General features: G+C 46.7%; 2 protein-coding genes across 11 annotated transcripts in view; one reads left to right on the forward strand and one right to left on the reverse strand.

Annotated features, from left to right (window-relative positions):
- The window catches only part of IHO1 (interactor of HORMAD1 1), a 45803-nt gene extending 44027 nt beyond the window's left edge, over positions 1-1776 (reverse strand). For 3 of the 8 annotated variants that reach the window (XM_068251505.1, XM_068251511.1, XM_068251512.1), the window contains exon 1: positions 1670-1776. The gene's annotated coding sequence lies outside the window, so the exon portion shown is untranslated. The other 5 variants (XM_068251508.1, XM_068251507.1, XM_068251510.1 and 2 more) reach the window with 5 other exon arrangements.
- A 160-nt stretch (positions 1777-1936) lies between these two features.
- The window catches only part of CIMIP7 (ciliary microtubule inner protein 7), a 76645-nt gene continuing 60590 nt past the window's right edge, over positions 1937-17991 (forward strand). Inside the window, exons 1-2 of one of the 3 annotated variants that reach the window (XM_068251516.1) lie at positions 1937-2024; positions 9637-9780. In XM_068251516.1, coding sequence (XP_068107617.1) covers positions 9754-9780 — 27 coding nt within the window. In that variant the 5' untranslated portion in view covers positions 1937-2024; positions 9637-9753. Of the gene's footprint in view, positions 2052-2176; positions 2524-9636; positions 9781-17991 lie in introns of those variants that run through there. The other 2 variants (XM_068251515.1, XM_068251514.1) reach the window with 2 other exon arrangements.

The following is a 17991-nucleotide window of genomic DNA, read 5'->3' on the forward strand; positions in this document are numbered from 1 at the left end:
GGTGCCCCAGTATAGGTAGCCAGGTATAGGTGGTGCCCCAGTATAGGTAGCCAGGTATAGGTGGTGCCCCAGTATAGGTAGCCTGTAGCCAGATATAGGTGGTGCCCCAGTATAGGTAGCCAGGTATAGGTGGTGCCCCAGTATAGGTAGCCAGGTATAGGTGGTGGCCCAGTATAGGTAGCCTGTAGCCAGATATAGGTGGTGCCCCAGTATAGATAGCCAAGTATAGGTGGTGCCCCAGTATAGGTAGCCAGATATAGGTGGTGGCCCAGTATAGGTAGCCTGTAGCCAGATATAGGTGGTGCCCCAGTATAGAAAGTCCGCTGTAGCGGGCTCACTCATCTGCTCCCCATGTTCAAGTGCTGATGTCACTCTTCTCTCAGTGCTGGAATGTGGTGTGCTTGTTAGCCAGCCACAGGCCCGCAGCCAGCACATGCGGCCCTTCCAGAGCTTTGGGGGGCAGGGCCCCCAGAAGCCCTGGGCCCCTCACTGCAGTGTCAGTTGTCCACCCTGATGGCTGCCCTGTCAATAGCAGAACATTCATTTTAAAGTTAGTTTGTAACTTAAAAAAAACCCAGATACTTACCCCAGGAGGAGGAAGCCTCTGGATCCTAATGAGGCTTACCCCATCCTCCTCACTAGCGGATTTCCCTTCAGACTCCAGCGGAAATACCCGACCTGATTAGGCTTGTCGATCTTTGCTGGAGCCCGAGCAGAAAGCCATTAAGTGTGCCTGCGCAGGCAGACGACTGTCATTGTTATGGTTAGTTTAGGGGTCTCTTAGCTAGATCGGGGTGGCTAAGGACAGGGAAAGCCTTATTAGGATCCAGAGGCTGACCCCTCCTGAGGTAAGTACCCCCCAGTACACTTTTTTTTCCCTTCAGGTTCACTTTAAAAGACACCTGAAGTGAGAGGTATATGGAGTCTGCCACATTTATTTCCTTTTTAAACAATGCATGTTGCCTGGCTATCCTGCTGATCTTTTGCCTCTAAGGCCTCGTTCAGACTATACGCGCTGCCGTGCGCATTTTGGCAGCGCGTATAGTGTGCGACACGCAAGAACGGTAGAAGGGCATAGACAGCCCTTCTACCGTTCCCATCATATGCGCTGCGTGGCAGCGCGATTGCGCTATCGCGTGCTGCACGCATTTTTGGGAATCGCAGCGCAGATCCCATTCATTGTAATGAATGGGATCTGCAGCGCATAGGAGCGCAGATGGCGTGCGATCGGACGCGTTGCGTTCCAATCGCACAGCCATCTGCGCTAATGATGTGAACGAGGCCTAATACTTTTAGCCATAGACCCTGAACAAGCATGCAGCAGTTCAGATGTTTCTGAAATAAGTCTGACTGGATAAGGCTACACTGACAGTGTTGAGTTGCACCTTTATGCAAAGTCACAAGGCCTAATTGAACTTCGAACTAGACAAATGATATAGCTTCTCAGCTTCCTGCTGCAGTGCTCTATAGCAGCGCCTCCCCCCAGCAGCTCAGTTTGCCACCTACACATGGCCTCATTGGCCTGTGGCTGTTCCATTCTGACACACACACTGGGCACTGTGGGCAGAGGCTTGCTCTCCCAAACCCCACCCATTCATCACGCTCCCACCCCACAAGAGGGCGTACAGCCTGGCAGCGATATGGCGGGACTCTCCGCCCGCGCTTTTACCTCAGCTTGTGAGGAGGGGCTCGCGCTTCCCCCTCCTTCCCGCCTCTTGCTGACGAACGCCGACAAGCTTCAGTGGGCGGGGCCTTGGATTAAGGAACGAATAGTGCGGCACGCAGGGGGAGGGGCCTCTATGCTGCAGTTTTGACACGCTAATATAAACGTGGAAAGGGCGGGGCCTCTGGACTGACAATCGCATGGTGGGAGCGCAAGGGGGAGGGGCGTTAGGGAGGAGTCCGCATGTTTTAGTACTGTGATTAGTGATTGCTGAGTGAAGGGGGCGGGGTTCTAGACTGAAAACAAAAGTGAATGGTGACTGCGCGGGAAGGCTATTGTGCGGGGACGTAAATAACTGCAGGTGGGAGGGGCACACTTGCTTTGAGAGGTGATATAATAATGCTGCATATTTATACGAGTATATTAATAATAATATTGCAGTGGGAGGGGGTACGGTGCTGCACAAAGTGAGAAGTGAATGCTGTGTGGGAGGGGCCTCTATACTGCAGTGCAGAACATTAGCCTTGCCAGTGATGCTTAGTGGTTTGATGGCAGGTTTAGAGATGGTTTTCCAACTATACAGAATACATTGAGAAAGCATACACGTGTAGCAGGGTGTTAAAGACAACTTTGACCAACAAAATGACATTCCTATTGATTTATAATTATTAATTAATTACAGACAATATTTAGGGGTGACATACAGCAATATGACAATACAGGAATACATGCAGACCAGATCAAGTAGCACAGTATGAGTACAAGGTAATGCTTAGTCACTGGATGGGAGCATGGAGACAAGTCGAGGTCACTCAGATGATCCATAGGATGGGTGCTCAGTAATGGAGGTGCGTGATCAGGTAGGAGACATAAGGACGAGGACCCTGCCTGAAGGCTTACAATCTAATATTAATAACATTTCTATAGCGCTTTTCTCCTATAGGACTCAAAGCGCTTACCATACAGTTTTCATAGCCGGGTAGAAAGTATAGCGGTAGTAGAATATCGATAAATTTAACTTCATTCACGTAGTAAAATATGTCCCTGGTTGAGTTTTGAATGAGGTAATAATTTCCTACCTCTGTTCTGAGCTAATCACATCTCAGAAAAATCGAGCCCAAGCTTTGAAATCTCTTCTAGCCAATGTTTGCCATGCTTTCAGACGCAGGGTAGTTTAGACTATTCAGTTAGGGCCCGTTTCCACTAGATGCGTTGCTATGCGGAAATCGCAACGCAAAGAAACTGCAACCGATTCACGTCGGTGGAGTAGTTTCGGTACTTATCCGTTAGCCGGGCGCATCCGGCAGGTGGCGCTGTTGTAGCGAATTTCGATGCGCTGTTGTATCTAATTCCATTCATAGTTACTGAACGTAGTACTGTGTGAATGGAAGCGCCGCAGGTGGCGCTAATTTCATTGTTGATACGTAACGATACAGTGTGTTAATGTCAACGAATATACATTGTATTTGAAGTGGCCGGAATTAAAATGAAGGCGGCGGCAATGTAACACATGAAGCCGCCGCCTTCGTCTGTTCTTCTTCTTCTTCTCCCCCTTTGCCCTCTCGCTTGTATACAATGCTGCCAGCCTGCGGGGACATGCGTGTCCCCCCAGAGTCGTTCGTCGCGGCAGGGAAGCCTGCTTGTTTCCTTGCGACGAACGACTGTGGGGGGACACGCGTGTCCCCCCCCCCCCCCCCCCCCCCCCAGCTGGCAGCGTTGTATAGAAGCGAGAGGGCAAAGGGGGAGAAGAAGAACAGACGAAGGCGGCGGCTTCATGTGTTACATTGCCGCCGCCTTCATTTTAATTCCGGCCACTTCAAATACAATGTATATTCGTTGCCATTAACACACTGTATCGTTACGTTGCGTATCAACAATGTAATTAGCGCCACCTGCGGCCACCTGTTACCATAGTAACTATGAATGGAATTAGATACAACTGCGCATCGAAATTCGCTACAACAGCGCCACCTGCCGGATGCGCCCGGCTAACGGATAAGTACCGTAGTTTCTATTGACGCAAATTGACCGACGCGATTCGGCATAATGTGACTCGGGGTAATTCATGGATAGCATGCTGCAGTTTTCCGCAGCACTCATCCATAGCCGCTGACAGGAAGCCGCATGACGCCGCATCCAGTTGTATGGAAGACAACCGGAAGTACCTGCGGGGGGATGCGAGGCGATGCGGCGATCGCCTCGCAACCACAACGCTAGTGGAAATGAGTCTGATTCTAAAGTATGTTTAGTGGCATATAAATTGCCATAGTGACCAAGTGGGTCTGCTGCAGGCCGTATAGCCCCCTGAATTGCAGTGTAAGGCCTCATTCACACGGGAGCGCTGGATGGATGTTAAATACCTCTTGGACTCCACCGACAGCCTTCCTAGCTCCTGAGTCTCACTGCATCTACTGTGCAATAGGGGGGTAGCCTGACTTACTGTACTTTATTATTATTTAGTATTTATGTAGCGCCGACATCTTTCACAGCACTGTACAGACTATATATATATATATATATATATTCTTGTCACTAACTGTCCCTTGGAGGAGCTCACAATCTAGTCCCTACCATAGTCATATGTCTATGTATGTATTGTAGTCTAGGGCCAATTTTAGCTGGAAGCCAATTGCCCGTAGGAAACCCACACAGACACGGGGAGAACATACAAACTCCTTACAGATGTTGACCTGGCTGAGATTCGAACCGGGAACCCAATGCTGCAAGGCGAGAGCGCTAACCACTACGCCACCATACTGCCTGCACTTTAGGGGGAGATTATTTTGGCTACCTATACTTGGTGGTGGTGGTGGGGAGGAATAACCTAGTTACTTTCACTCTCTTGGCTAATCTTGCTACCTGTACTTTGGGGGGCTAATCTGGCCACCTACACTGGGGGCCCCTCTAGCTACCCATACTGGGGATACCTCTGGGTACTTAGTATGTGTCTACCTATACTGGGGGTGACCTAATACTGAGGGCTATCTCTAGCTCTATACTGGGGAGATACCTGGGGCACAAAGGTACCTTATAAATAATGTGGGTTTTTTTTGGGGGGGGGGGGGAGGAGTGACTATCCTTTAACCAGCTAATTAAGTTCCTATACGGTTTAGTTACTTATTTGACTAGAAGTAGCAGTAGAGTATTGTATCGTGTTAGCCATCTGTAAAAGAAAGTTTTGACTCCCAAGGATACCATTTAATGGCTGACTTAAAAGACACAGAGTAAGGGCTCGTTTCCACTATTGTGGTGCATATCACCGCTGCCGATTCCGCATGCGTTTTTTGCTGCAATTTCACATAGGCAGGGTATATGCGATTTTAACCATGTCACTGCCCGTGTCAATTTACAGTACTTTCAATGCGAAATCGCACACGAAATGGTGGGGAAAAAACGCATGCAACAAACGCATGCGATTTCCCTATTAAATACATTGCCTGCGATTCGCCTGCTTTCCACACGCAGGCAAATTCTGCGGGCTCTGCCATGCAGAAAAATCCTGCACAGAATAATGCAGATGAAAACTGACAAGTGGAAACAGGGCCATCCACTAGTACTGGTTATGCGAATCCGCATGCGGATTCGCTCTAGTGGATATGGGCCCTGAAGCTTTCGGCTAATGAGCATTCTCCAGACTCTTTTCCTGTCAGCTTACAGGAATCCAGTCTGAAGGAGGCTTATTAGCCGAAAGCTTTACTCTTTTTCTTCAGCCAATCAATGGTATCCTGATTCAAAACTTCAGTCTAATATAGACTACACATATTCCACGCTGTTCCATAATATCTGGCGTATATAGCCAGTACTATACTATAATCTGGTCATATCATCAATTCTATAAGGACACGGCTGTTTGCTGACTATTCAATAGATGCAATTATCATAAAAGTCAATTCATATTCAATAAAAGAGCCGGCATTCCTTCATGCATCAAATTGCAGCCCTCTTTGTAGGCATATAATCAACTCACGGATGACCACTGCTCAGGGTTGTGAGGGAAATCAGGGAGATGTTCTTCCAAGGGATGTGGGGGGTAAAGAGTCAGATACTAAACTATGGAGAGGGAAAGCTCTCAAGTTCACATTGTGTTCCGCTTGCGTGTCCGTTCGTGTTGGGAGTTTTTTGACGCAATTTTTGTTCCGATTTCTGTGCCTTGGACGGGTTTGTTAAGCGCTTTTTTAAGCGTTTTGCAGAGCGATTGCTTTTTCTTCACTTCCTGACTGATGTCAGGAAGTGAACTCTTTGATCCGGAAAAGTATAAATACAATGTATTTATTCTTAAAAACGCTCACGCAATCGCTGCACAAAGCGATTTTGTGAACGTTTTGCGTTTTTCCTATACCTTCCATTGAGGCGAAATTGCCTCAAAAATGGCCATGCACCGCTTATCTGAGCGATCGGAAACAAACCGCTCAGATGTGAACTTTCTCATAGAGAATCATTGCACAAGCGCTTTCAGGGCGATTTTGAAAATTCGCCAGCGCTTACAAAAATGACAAAAACGCCCCTAGTGTGAACGCGCCCTTAGAGCAGTGTTTCTCAAGCCTGTCTTCGTGACCCCCCAATAGTGCATGTTTTGTAGGCAGCCTCACCTGTGCTCAGGTCGGGTAATTAGTGTCTCAGCTACATGGAGTCCACCAAGCTCAGACACTAATTACCCCACCTGTGCATAAGGCCCCGTTCAGACTGCAGAACGCAGACCGCAACGCATGCGGACCGCAACGCGTACGAACACACGCCATCCGCGTTCGTATGCGTTGCGTGGCTGATCCCATCACTGAAAAGTGAATGGGACAGCCAAGCGTTTTTACAAAAAATGCGTGCAGCATGCGTTCCCGGACCGCACAGGTCCGGAACGCATGCAGTGTGAACATCAGACATTGCACTCTATGCACTGTCTGATGTCGTGCGTGTCGGCCACCTGCACGCGTTTCCAAAACGCGGCTGGAAACGCGTGCAGTGTGAACGGGGCCTAAGTGAGGTTGCCTGCAAAACATGCACCCTTCGGGAGTCACAAAGACAGTTTTGAGAAATACTGTCTTAGGTTAGGAACCCACTAGGGTGTTTTTGTAAGCGTTTTGGGATCAACGGCGGTTCCCAAAAACGGTTTGCCAATGAAAGTGGGTGGGGAAGAATCCATTATTGCAATTAGGGGTAATCGCAACCGCAGGACATGCAGCATTTTGAGCACGTTTGGAAGGCTCTATAATAGTGGTGGCAAACCCATAGCATGCGTGCCAGAGGTGGCACTCCAAGCCCTCTCTGTGGCCACGTACGCTGCTGGCTGTCACCGCCTCTACTTTAACCACTTGAGGACCGCAGTGTTAAACCCCCCTAAAGGCCAGGCCATTTTTGTTGAAATTGGCCACTGCAGCTTTAAGGCCTCGCTGCAGGGCCGCACTCATCACACAAGTTTCCCCCCCCCCCCCTTTTCTCCCCACCAACAGAGCTGTCTATTGGTGGGATCTGACCGCTACCCCAGTGTTTATTTTTTTTAAATAAATATTTATTGGTACTTATCCGTTAGCCGGGCGCATCCGGCAGGTGGCGATAAAACTCCACCAGAGTTACATCTTTCCCTACTATCCATGGCGGCCTGGAGGGGGAATAGTAATTAGCACCACCTGCCGGATGCGCCCGGCTAATGGATAAGTACCTATTTATTTTATTATTTTTATAATTAATTTCTTTCTTTTTTTCCCCACCTCCCTCCCCCAGCCAGCCAATCAGCGTGATCGGCTGTCATAGGCTGCAGCCTATGAAAGTGGATCACTTCCGCAGTAACGGCGGGGACAGCCATGTCACACGGCTGTCCCCAGTACAGCACTGCTGCAGATCGCAGCTCTGTACAATGTTTATAGATGGCGGTTTTGCCGTCTAACAGTCTCCGAGCGGCGATCGCCACTGGGAGACTGAAGGCAAGGTATTTGCCCACCCCCTCAGCAGGAGGGTAATTGCTGCATTTTATCTGTGGGGGTTATTGCTGCTATGCATATCTGGGGTGATTGCTGCATTTCAAATGTGGGGTAGTTGCTGCATTTCAAATGTGGGGTAATTGCTGCATTTCATTTGTGGGGTTAATTTCTACTATGCATATCATATCATGTGATGTTATCAATGATGCTGTTTTCTAATGACCTGCGTGTGGAGAAAATAAGTTTGTGCTATCCACAGTATTTAGAAAGGGGTTCTTTACAGTTAGAGTGGTTAAAAGATGAAATATATTACCACAAGAAGTAGTGATAGCATAATTTATATCTATGTTTAAAGGGGGCTTGGATGCTTTCCTTAACAATCCAATTTCCTGAACGATCTACTATCCTATATGATCAGAGCGATTGATCAGAAACGATTGTTTGGGCCCACCAACAGAGGAGAAGATGATAAACAATCCAATCAGACTATAGGTGGCCGCTAACTATACAATTTGGCAAATTAACGTTTATGATTTAAGATGGTTCGGGACCACTAACAGTCAAAAATCTCCTAACCAATCTGATTAGATTAATGAAGTTGATCCAATTTTTGGATCAATCCCGTCAATCTGATCCAATTGGTCAGGAGATGCTTGTCCATTAGTGGTCCCAAACTATCATCTCAGATCCTTCATATGAATAATCGTTCATAAATGATAATAATCGTTCGGCAAATTGTATCGTTAGTGGCCGCCTTCATTTCGGAATGATCGATAGAGTGATCGTTCGTCATTGATCTGCACCAAGTGTACCCAAACTCTTGCACAAGACACATGGAAATCAGAAAGAAATGCACCCTATGTTTTTTTTAGAGAAAAGAACTTAACTAATTCCCCATCATCTGTAAGTAATCACAAGTGTAATTTGAGCTCTCAGCTGTGTCAGCTCAGAGATTCGTCAGTCCTCGGCAGACAGCTAATATGTAAACACAGGATGTTAACCCAATGCCTGCTTCCATGACAGCAGAAAGTAGACACACTGCAGATTTATTGCCGGAGTTCTATAAGCTGTAACAAAGAAATGTTTTTCTTTAAAGACAACTGAAGAGAGAGGGCTATGAAGCTGCCATATTTATTTCCTTTTAAAGGGAAGGTTCAGGGACTATCCCAAAAAAATAAAAATCCCCATCCACTTACCTGGGGCTTCCTCCAGCCCGTGGCAGGCAGGAGGTACCCTCGGTGCCGTTCCGGAGGATCCCGGTCGTCTCCGGTGGCCGACCCGATCTGGCCAGGCCGGCGACCAGGTCGGGCTTCTTGTGCGCTCCAAAATGCGCCTCACGGCGGCGCGCTGACGTCGTCGGATGTCCTCCGGGCTGTACTGAGCAGGCTCAGAACTACGGGCTGGAGGAAGCCAGAGGTAAGTGGATGGGGATTTTTATTTTTTGGGATAGTCCCTGAACCTTCCCTTTAAGCAATACCAGTTACCTGGCTGTCCTGCTAATCCTCTGTCTTTAATACTTTTAGCCATAGCCCCTGAACAAGCATGCAGCAGGTCAGGTGTTTCTGACCTTACTGTCAGATTTGACAGGATTAGCCGCATGCTTGTTTCAGGTGTGTGATTCAGACACTACTGCAGCCAAAAACATCAGCAGGCCAGGCAACTGGTATTGTTAACAGGAAATAAATGTGGCAGCCTCCTTATCCCTCTCACTTCAGGTTTCCTTTAAATGTTATTATGCTGTTGCTTATCTTTTAAAGCAGAGAGGCAGTGCTGAGTTCAGTTGTGCTTAAATGATATCCGTTCCGATTGACTGTACTGCCAATCGTTCGAGATTGTAACATTAATGGGCACTTTTAGGTTATGAAGGAGCCACTGCCATAATAAGAACAAGCCCTGCACAATTGTCTACACAGGTCTAGAGAGACATTTGTGACTGGAGTCAGCCTGTAACTGAGCAGCATTCTCCCTGTAAATTCTCTGCATGTTTACAAGTGTCAGTGGCTATTGTGTTGCAAGCTCACATTCTGCAGCTGATCACACCCTTTTATCCTGATCACTTAGCAACCACGTCAACAGCGCCGTGGCAACACTTTAACAGTGCAAGATATCCATGAACCCTCCGTGTATCAATCACACGTGGAAGTAAAGGATTTGTATGTGGGTTTTGGAAGCAAGGTGATGCCAGAGGCAATTACTGGATCCTGGGTAAGAATATTTCTTCATTTTTTACGTTAGAGCTTTCTCTATCTGATTTCATAGTTTTGGGGAGAAGTTGTATGATGACACACCCACCTGTGTGGTTCCTTGCACAGGGTCTGCTAGGTCGTACTATGGAAGTGTGGCGTGGCTCAGTCTCTAGGACCCTTATTCAATCCACTTTTACTCCAAAGTTTTCTCCTAGGACTCAGGGGTGTCCAAACTCTTTGGACCAAGGGCCATATCTCCAGTCTTGAGTTAGCTAGGGGGCCGAACAAGCAAAATTAAACACTGTTTTTTTTCTCATTGCCTCTAAGTAGAGTATGCCTATAATAGTTTAGTCAAATAAAACATTTCCACAGGAAATAAACCAGATACCATGTGTGCAGTCAGCATGTGCCCTTCAGTGTGCAGTGGTGACGCGTAGGTTAAAAAAGGGCGCCGGGAAAAAAGGGCGCAGGGTTTTAAACGATAATTATGAATAACGTTTAAAAAAAATTTGTGCTATATTTTGTTTAAAAATAATGTTTTATAAAGTTATAAATCATTAAATAATGTGTATGAAATCGGCAATTTTAAAAACGTTAATCTTCCCTGTTTAAAAAGTGAAATTTATAATAACGTTTTATAAAACATTAATAAGAATTGTACTAAAGCTATACCTAACCCTACTCTCACACAGAACCCTCCCTGTACCTATCCCTAACCCCTAGACCCCCCTGTTGGTGCCTAAACCTAAGACCCCCCTGTTGGTGCCTAAACCTAAGACCCCCCTGTTGGTGCCTAAACCTAAGACCCCCCTGTTGGTGCCTAAACCTAAGACCCCCCTGGTGGTGCCTAAACCTAAGACCCCCCTGTTGGTGCCTAAACCTAAGACCCCCCTGCTGATGCCTAAGCATAAGACCCCCCTGGTGGTGCCTAAACCTAAGACCCTCCTTGTGATGCCTAAACCTAAGACCCCCCTGTGATAAGCATTAATAACGTTTTAAAAAAAATATGGTGCGGTTTTTCGTTTAAAAATGTTTTTTTTTTTTTTAAAAATTGTACGGTTTTTCGTTTAAAAGTAATGTTTTAAAAAAATATTGTACTGTTTTTCGTTTCAAAATAATGTTTAAAAAATTATAAATCATTAAAGAGAACCCGAGGTGGGAATTACTTTTACTATTGGGGCACAGAGGCTGGTTGTGCGCACTAAGACCAGCCTCTGTTGCCCCATCGTGTGCCTCCATGTCCCCCCTGCTCGCCGCTATACCCCCCGCATTGCTGGCTGTGTCGCCAGCTCAATGTTTACCTTGCGCTGTCAGTCAGCGCCGCTCCCCCGCCTCCTCCGCATCGGCGCCACCCGCCGCGTCACTTCCCTCCTATCAGCGGGAGGGAAGGGACACGGGCGGGTGCGCCGATGCGGAGGAGGCAGGGGAGCAGCGCTGACTGACAGCGCAAGGTAAACATTGAGCTGGCGACACGCTGCGTGTCGCCAGCAATGCGGGGGGTATAGCGGCGAGCAGGGGGGACATGGAGACACACGATGGGGCAACAGAGGCTGGTCTTAGTGCGCACAACCAGCCTCTGTGCCCCAATAGTAAAAGTAATTCCCACCTCGGGTTCTCTTTAAATAATGGGTAATCATGAGAAGCAGTTATAAAACATTAAAAGTCTCCGGGCGCCGCTTTTAAAATGTTATTTTTCTCCGGCGCCCTTTTTTTCTGTTGGGCGCCCATTAAACGATATTTATTATGGGAGTGAATGGCGGCGCCCTTTTTGTCCACCTGCCTCATGCGCCCAAATTTCCTGCTTTCGTGGTGACTGCTAGTGAGTGGCTGCTGCTAGCATAGTGGTGACTGCTAATGAGTTACTGCTGCTGCCATAGTGGCTACTGCTGGCATAAGTGGCTACCCTTCAATCATCAAGTTCAGGCCCATGTCCCTGTTCATCCTCCCTACTCCACCAGGGACTTCTGTGGCCATTTTCCATAGTCCCATATTAATTACAATAGGACTAGAACAAATTGCTGACATTTTACAGCATATGCTTAGTATACTGCTGACATTTTTTTGTAGTTATATACTAATTTCTATGTGACTACAGGAGAGCAGAGGGGGAGGCACAGGTTGTCTGTAAACATAAACGCATGCAACGCCACAGCAATGGTCTGCGGGCCTCATGCAACTATAATCTCACAAGAGCTTTGGGGGACCACAGGCTTGGTGGGTCACGTTTGGCCCTTGGGCTGGACTTTGGAATTCCCTGTCCTAGGCAATATTTTCCCACCTTATCAGCAACCAGGAAGCAAGACTAGATGGTTTCTGAAGAAACCACATGATGTTGGCTTTGAAACAGTATAGATCAGTGGCGTAGCAATAGGGGATGCATACTAGAGAAGGAGGAGTTGGCCCACGCAAATACTTTGCATCTCAACAGGAGCGCCACGTGTAGGCCTCCTTGTGCCCCCAAGAAATGGGGGGCAGAACAAACACCCCCACAAAGCAACCATTGCCCGGGAGTGCTGCAACTGCCCCTCGGGGAGGGGGGGCAAGAGCACATGGACGGTACAACCCCCAGATGTGGCCTGCGCCTAGGGAGAACTATCCATGCTGCCCCCCCCCCCCCCCAAAGGATAGATGCTCTACTTCTGCGTTATTTACGTACCTGTAGTGCACAATGTGCATCTTGGGAGCGAACACACCAATGATGGGGCGAGGGGGGAGCGCAGACAAACCCCCCGATGCAGAGGTTACGACTGCAACGGAGCACTTGGACTAAAGGGGACCCTCGGGGTCTTCTCTCAACGGCAGTATTAGCTTTTTATTGGTCCTGTGCTGATAATAATCACTTCTATAGATGCTTTGAATAGTAGTAATCATTAACACACTGTTCCTCATCCCCTTCTTGCACCTCTGACACTGTGGCGGTCCTTGACAGGTTTCGGTGCTCCATATCAATTGTTATATAAAGAGTGCTTGGGGGGGGCCCAATGTAAAACTTGCACTGGGGCCCAAAGCATCTAAAGAGATGGCTTCCAAAGGCTCATACACACATGCAACTTTTCTGCCCAACTATCATCCAAACTTGGTCTGTTGGACAATAGTTGAGCATGTGAACGTGTGACAAACGACTAGATAAGTGACTGATAACAGTAGGTTTGCCCGATCCAACAGACAAATCAACATGACTTTTGATTTATTGTAGTTGGCTGCATGTGTACAAGTCATTTGAACTTGTACACTTAATGTGGCCATAACGTGCAGTCTGTTATTCCTTTTACGTGCGCAGTATGCAAATCAGTTGGTCGTTCAGTTGGTTGGTGCCCAGAAAATACAAGTTGTGCAATCGCTTGGTCATACAGTTAGTCATGTCGTCGGGTTGGTTGTGCACAAAAGTAGCACGTGTGTACGCGCCTTTACAAGTGAGATCTTTAAGCAACAATTGGCAGCCAAGACTATTGTTCCCCCTGCCACTCTATTGTTCCTAGGCCTGCCCCCATTTTTGTGGGACACAATAGTCCCACTACGTTGATACGACCACCAGAATGATATAATCCACTGTGCATCGCCAAGATTTCCTATTGGGCAGCTTAAAGTGTACCAGAGCTGACGTAAATTAAAAGTTTTATACATACCTGGGGCTTCCTGCACCCCCATGCACACGGATCGCTCCCACGCCGCCGTCCTCAGCCTTCTCCCTCTTCGTCCCGTAACTTTGGCCAGCCGCGGCCAGTCTGTGTAAAAGAAGTGCGCCATCTACGGCCGCCAGAGAGATACATAAAGAGTGCATTTCCTCTTGCGCAGACGGCTGTGACTGGAGGAAGTTACGGGACCCGGTATGAAGAGGGAGAAGGCTGAGGACGGCGGCGTGGGAGCGATCCGTGTGCATGGGGGTGCAGGAAGCCCCAGGTATAGATAAAACTTTTACTTTATGTCAGCTCTGGTACACTTTAAGTGCCCTTTATTGCCCTTTGAACTGAAGGAGTGAGCGAGCGAGCGACACATGTGGTGTAGAGTAAGCGAGCCCGAGCTGGTGTGATGGCAGAAGAGAAGACAAGGCAGTGGATGGTGAGTATGTTTTTCCCCTTCTCCCCCCTGAGCACCAATGACTGATGTTAGGGCACTTTAAGTGTTTGTGTGTATGTATGGGAGGGAGTGATGACCAGGCATGTACTGTATTGGGAGGCGGCAGTCTGAAGCCCACTAAACACAAATTACCTGGTGGCAGCTAGGGAAAGTGCACATTTAAAGCCCACTGACACCAATGATAGACGGGCATGTAGTGCAAGGGTGGGGGGGGGCACACAAAGGAGCAGTCCGTACCAGGGGATCACATTCAGAATCCCACTGATACCAAGGATCTCAGAGGTTATATTTGCACTTTGGGGAGAAAGGGAGTGGATATGCTGCATCGGAATCTGTTTTGGGAGTAAATGGTAAGTTGATAGGTGCACTTAATACGTGGGACAATTGTTGCATTTCCTATATGGAGTAATTGTTGCATTTCTTATGTGTGGTAATTGTTGCATTTCATATGTGAGATAATTGTTGCACTTCACATGTGTGGTGATCGCTGCACTTCATAGGGTGATTGCTGCACTGTGGGGTAACTGTTGCAGTTCTTATGTGGGATGATTGCTCCACTTCATATGTGAGGTAATTGTTGCATTTCATATGTGGGGGTGATTGCTACATTTCATATGCGGGGTGATTACTGCATTTCATATGTGGGGTTGATTGCTGCATTTATATGTGGAGGTGATACCTGCATTTCATATGTGGGGGTGGATGCTGCATTTCATATGTGGGGGTGGATGCTGCATTTCATATGTGGGGGTGGATGCTGCATTTCATATGTGGGGTTGATTGCTGCATTTCATATGTGGGGTTGATTGCTGCATTTGTAACATGGGGTAGTGATTGCTGCATATGTAATATGGCAATGGTACTATTGTTAACCAAGTGATGTATAATAGTAGACAAAAGGCAAAACTCATAAAAGTGGTGAGATTTGTATTAACAACTTTTATGGCAGCAATCCTTGAGGATTTTGTAAGGGTTCCTCAACTCTAAAAAGGTTGAGAAAGGCTGTTCTATTTCCTTACCTGGAAGATGGAGGCAGTCCTTAATTTGAGCCCCCCTGCTATGCCTTTGCTTGAGTTAAAAGATCTCAAGCAATTTTTAGTCTACCCAAACACCTTATGTCTTGTTTTTTTCCGGACAAATAGGGGTTTCTTTTGATACTATTTAATCAAAACAGATCTGGAGCTTGATCATAATAAATCTGGAGTTTTGCTTGGGTTTGTTAGAGAAATTTGATTTTTCTAAGTTTTTTTTAACCAAAAATATGTAAATATCTCAGATATCATTCAACCTATCATTTATATTTTAAACGACAGTATTCAGATTCATCTGTATTTGAACTTCTAATCTCTATATCGGTGTCTAGCCACCTTCAGAATCCACTGTTACTTTAAAACATTTTATTTTAAAGCAGGGAGCTGTGAGTTCAGGGTCCCCAATTTTCTACCACGTTCAGAAAATCAAAACTGCCTGGAAATTGAGATGGAAATGGAATGTTAATATCCCCAGCAAACGTTTACCAGTTTGGTAGAATATGAAAGAAAATGAGCTAAGGATTTGTGAGAAGTATTGAGGGTAAGGGCAGCCAGAAAGAGGGAGAGAGAGCTGACAAAGAGAGACAGCTGAGAGAGTGTGGTGGCTGCGGAGACTCAGAGAATTAGCAGATATGAATATAAGAAAGATGGCGGAGAATCAGAGACTTAGCAGATATAAATATATTAGAGGTGGCAGAGAATGAGAGACTTAGCAGATATGAATATGAGAGAGGTGGCAGAGAGAGAGTTAGCAGATAGAAATATGAGAGAGGTGGCAGAGAGAGAGTTAGCAGATAGAAATATGAGAGAGGTGGCAGAGAGAGAGTTAGCAGATAGGAATATGAGAGAGGTGGCAGAGAGAGAGTTAGCAGATAGGAATATTAGAGAGGTGGCAGAGAGAGAGAGTTAGCAGATAGGAATATATGAGAGGTGGCAGAGAATAAGAGACTTAGCAGATATGAATATGAGAGAGGTGGCAGAGAGAGAGTTAGCAGATATAAATATATTAGAGGTGGCAGAGAATAAGAGACTTAGCAGATATGAATATGAGAGAGGTGGCAGAGAGAGAGTTAGCAGATAGAAATATGAGAGAGGTGGCAGAGAGAGAGTTAGCAGATAGGAATATGAGAGAGGTGGCAGAGAGAGAGTTAGCAGATAGAAATATATGAGAGGTGGCAGAGAATAAGCGACTTAGCAGATATGAATATGAGAGAGGTGGCAGAGAGAGAGTTAGCAGATAGGAATATGAGAGAGGTGGCAGAGAGAGAGAGTTAGCAGATAGGAATATGAGAGAGGTGGCAGAGAGAGAGTTAGCAGATAGAAATATGAGAGAGGTGGCAGCGAGAGAGTTAGCAGATAGAAATATATGAGAGGTGGCAGAGAATAAGCGACTTAGCAGATATGAATATGAGAAGGGTGGCAGAGAGAGAGTTAGCAGATAGGAATATGAGAGAGGTGGCAGAGAGAGAGTTAGCAGATAGGAATATGAGAGAGGTGGCAGAGAGAGAGTTAGAATATAGGAATATGAGAGAGGTGGCAGAGAGAGAGTTAGCAGATAGGAATATATGAGAGGTGGCAGAGAATAAGAGACTTAGCAGATATGAATATGAGAGAGGTGGCAGAGAGAGAGTTAGCAGATAGGAATATGAGAGAGGTGGCAGAGAGAGAGGTGGCAGAGAATAAGAGACTTAGCAGATATGAATATGAGAGAGGTGGCAGAGAGAGAGAGTTAGCAGATAGGAATATGAGAGAGGTGGCAGAGAGAGAATTAGCAGATAGAAATATATGAGAGGTGGCAGAGAATAAGAGACTTAGCAGATATGAATATGAGAGAGGTGGCAGAGAGAGAGTTAGCAGATAGAAATATGAGAGAGGTGGCAGAGAATGAGAGTTAGCAGATAGAAATATGAGAGAGGTGGCAGAGAATGAGAGTTAGCAGATAGAAATATGAGAGAGGTGGCAGAGAATGAGAGTTAGCAGATAGAAATATGAGAGAGGTGGCAGAGAGAGAGAGAGGTAGCCAATAGTAATATGAGAGAGGTGGCAGAGAGGTAGCCCATACAAATTTGAGAGAGGTGGCAGAGATTGAGATAGTTAGCAGATAGGACTATGATAGAGGTGGCAGAGAGAGAGAGTTGGCAGATAGTAATATGAGAGACATGGCCGAGAGAGAGAGAGAGAGATAGTAAATAGGAATATGACAAAGGTGGCAGAGAAAGTGTCAGCAGATAGGAATATGAGAGAGGTGGCAGAGAGACAAATAGCCAATCGGAATATGAGGTGGCTGACAGGGAGCGGTAGTAGATAAGAATATGAGAGAGATGGCAGAGAGGGAGAGAGAGGTAGTAGATAAGAATATGAGAGAGGTGGCAGAGAGAGAAAGAGAGAGAGGTAGCAGATAGGAATATAAGAGAGAATGTAGAGAGAGGAAGAGAGGTAGCAGATAGGAATATGAGAGAGATGGCAGAGAGAGGGAGAGTAGTAGATAGGAATATGAGAGAAGTGGCAGAGAGAGGGAGAGAGCTAGCCGATAGGAATGTGTGAGAGATGGCAGAGAGAGGGAGAGAGGTAGCAGATAGGAATATGAGAGAGATGGCAGAGAGAGGGAGAGAGCTAGCAGATTGGAATATGAGAGAGATGGCAGAGAGAGTGAGAGAGGTAGCAGATAGGAATATGAGAGAGACGACAGAGAGAGGGAGAGAGGTAGCAGATAGGAATATGAGAGAGGATGCAGAGAGAGGGAGAGAGGTAGCAGATAGGAATATGAGAGAGATGGCAGAGTGGCAGAGAGAGGGAGAGAGCTAGCAGATTGGAATATGAGAGAGATGGCAGAGAGAGTGAGAGAGGTAGCAGATAGGAATATGTGAGAGACGACAGAGAGAGGGAGAGAGGTAGCAGATAGGAATATGAGAGAGGATGCAGAGAGGGGTAGAGAGGTAGCAGGTTGGAATATGAGAGAGATGACAGAGAGAGTGAGAGAGGTAGCAGATAGGAATATGAGAGAAGATGCAGAGAGAGGGAGAGAGGGAGCAGATAGGAATATGAGAGAGATGGAAGAGAGAGTGAGAGAGGTAGCAGATAGGAATATGAGAGAGGATGCAGAGAGAGGGAGAGAGGTAGCA

This window comes from Hyperolius riggenbachi, chromosome 9 (assembly GCF_040937935.1).
Source record: "Hyperolius riggenbachi isolate aHypRig1 chromosome 9, aHypRig1.pri, whole genome shotgun sequence".
NCBI classification, from domain to species: domain Eukaryota; kingdom Metazoa; phylum Chordata; class Amphibia; order Anura; family Hyperoliidae; genus Hyperolius; species Hyperolius riggenbachi.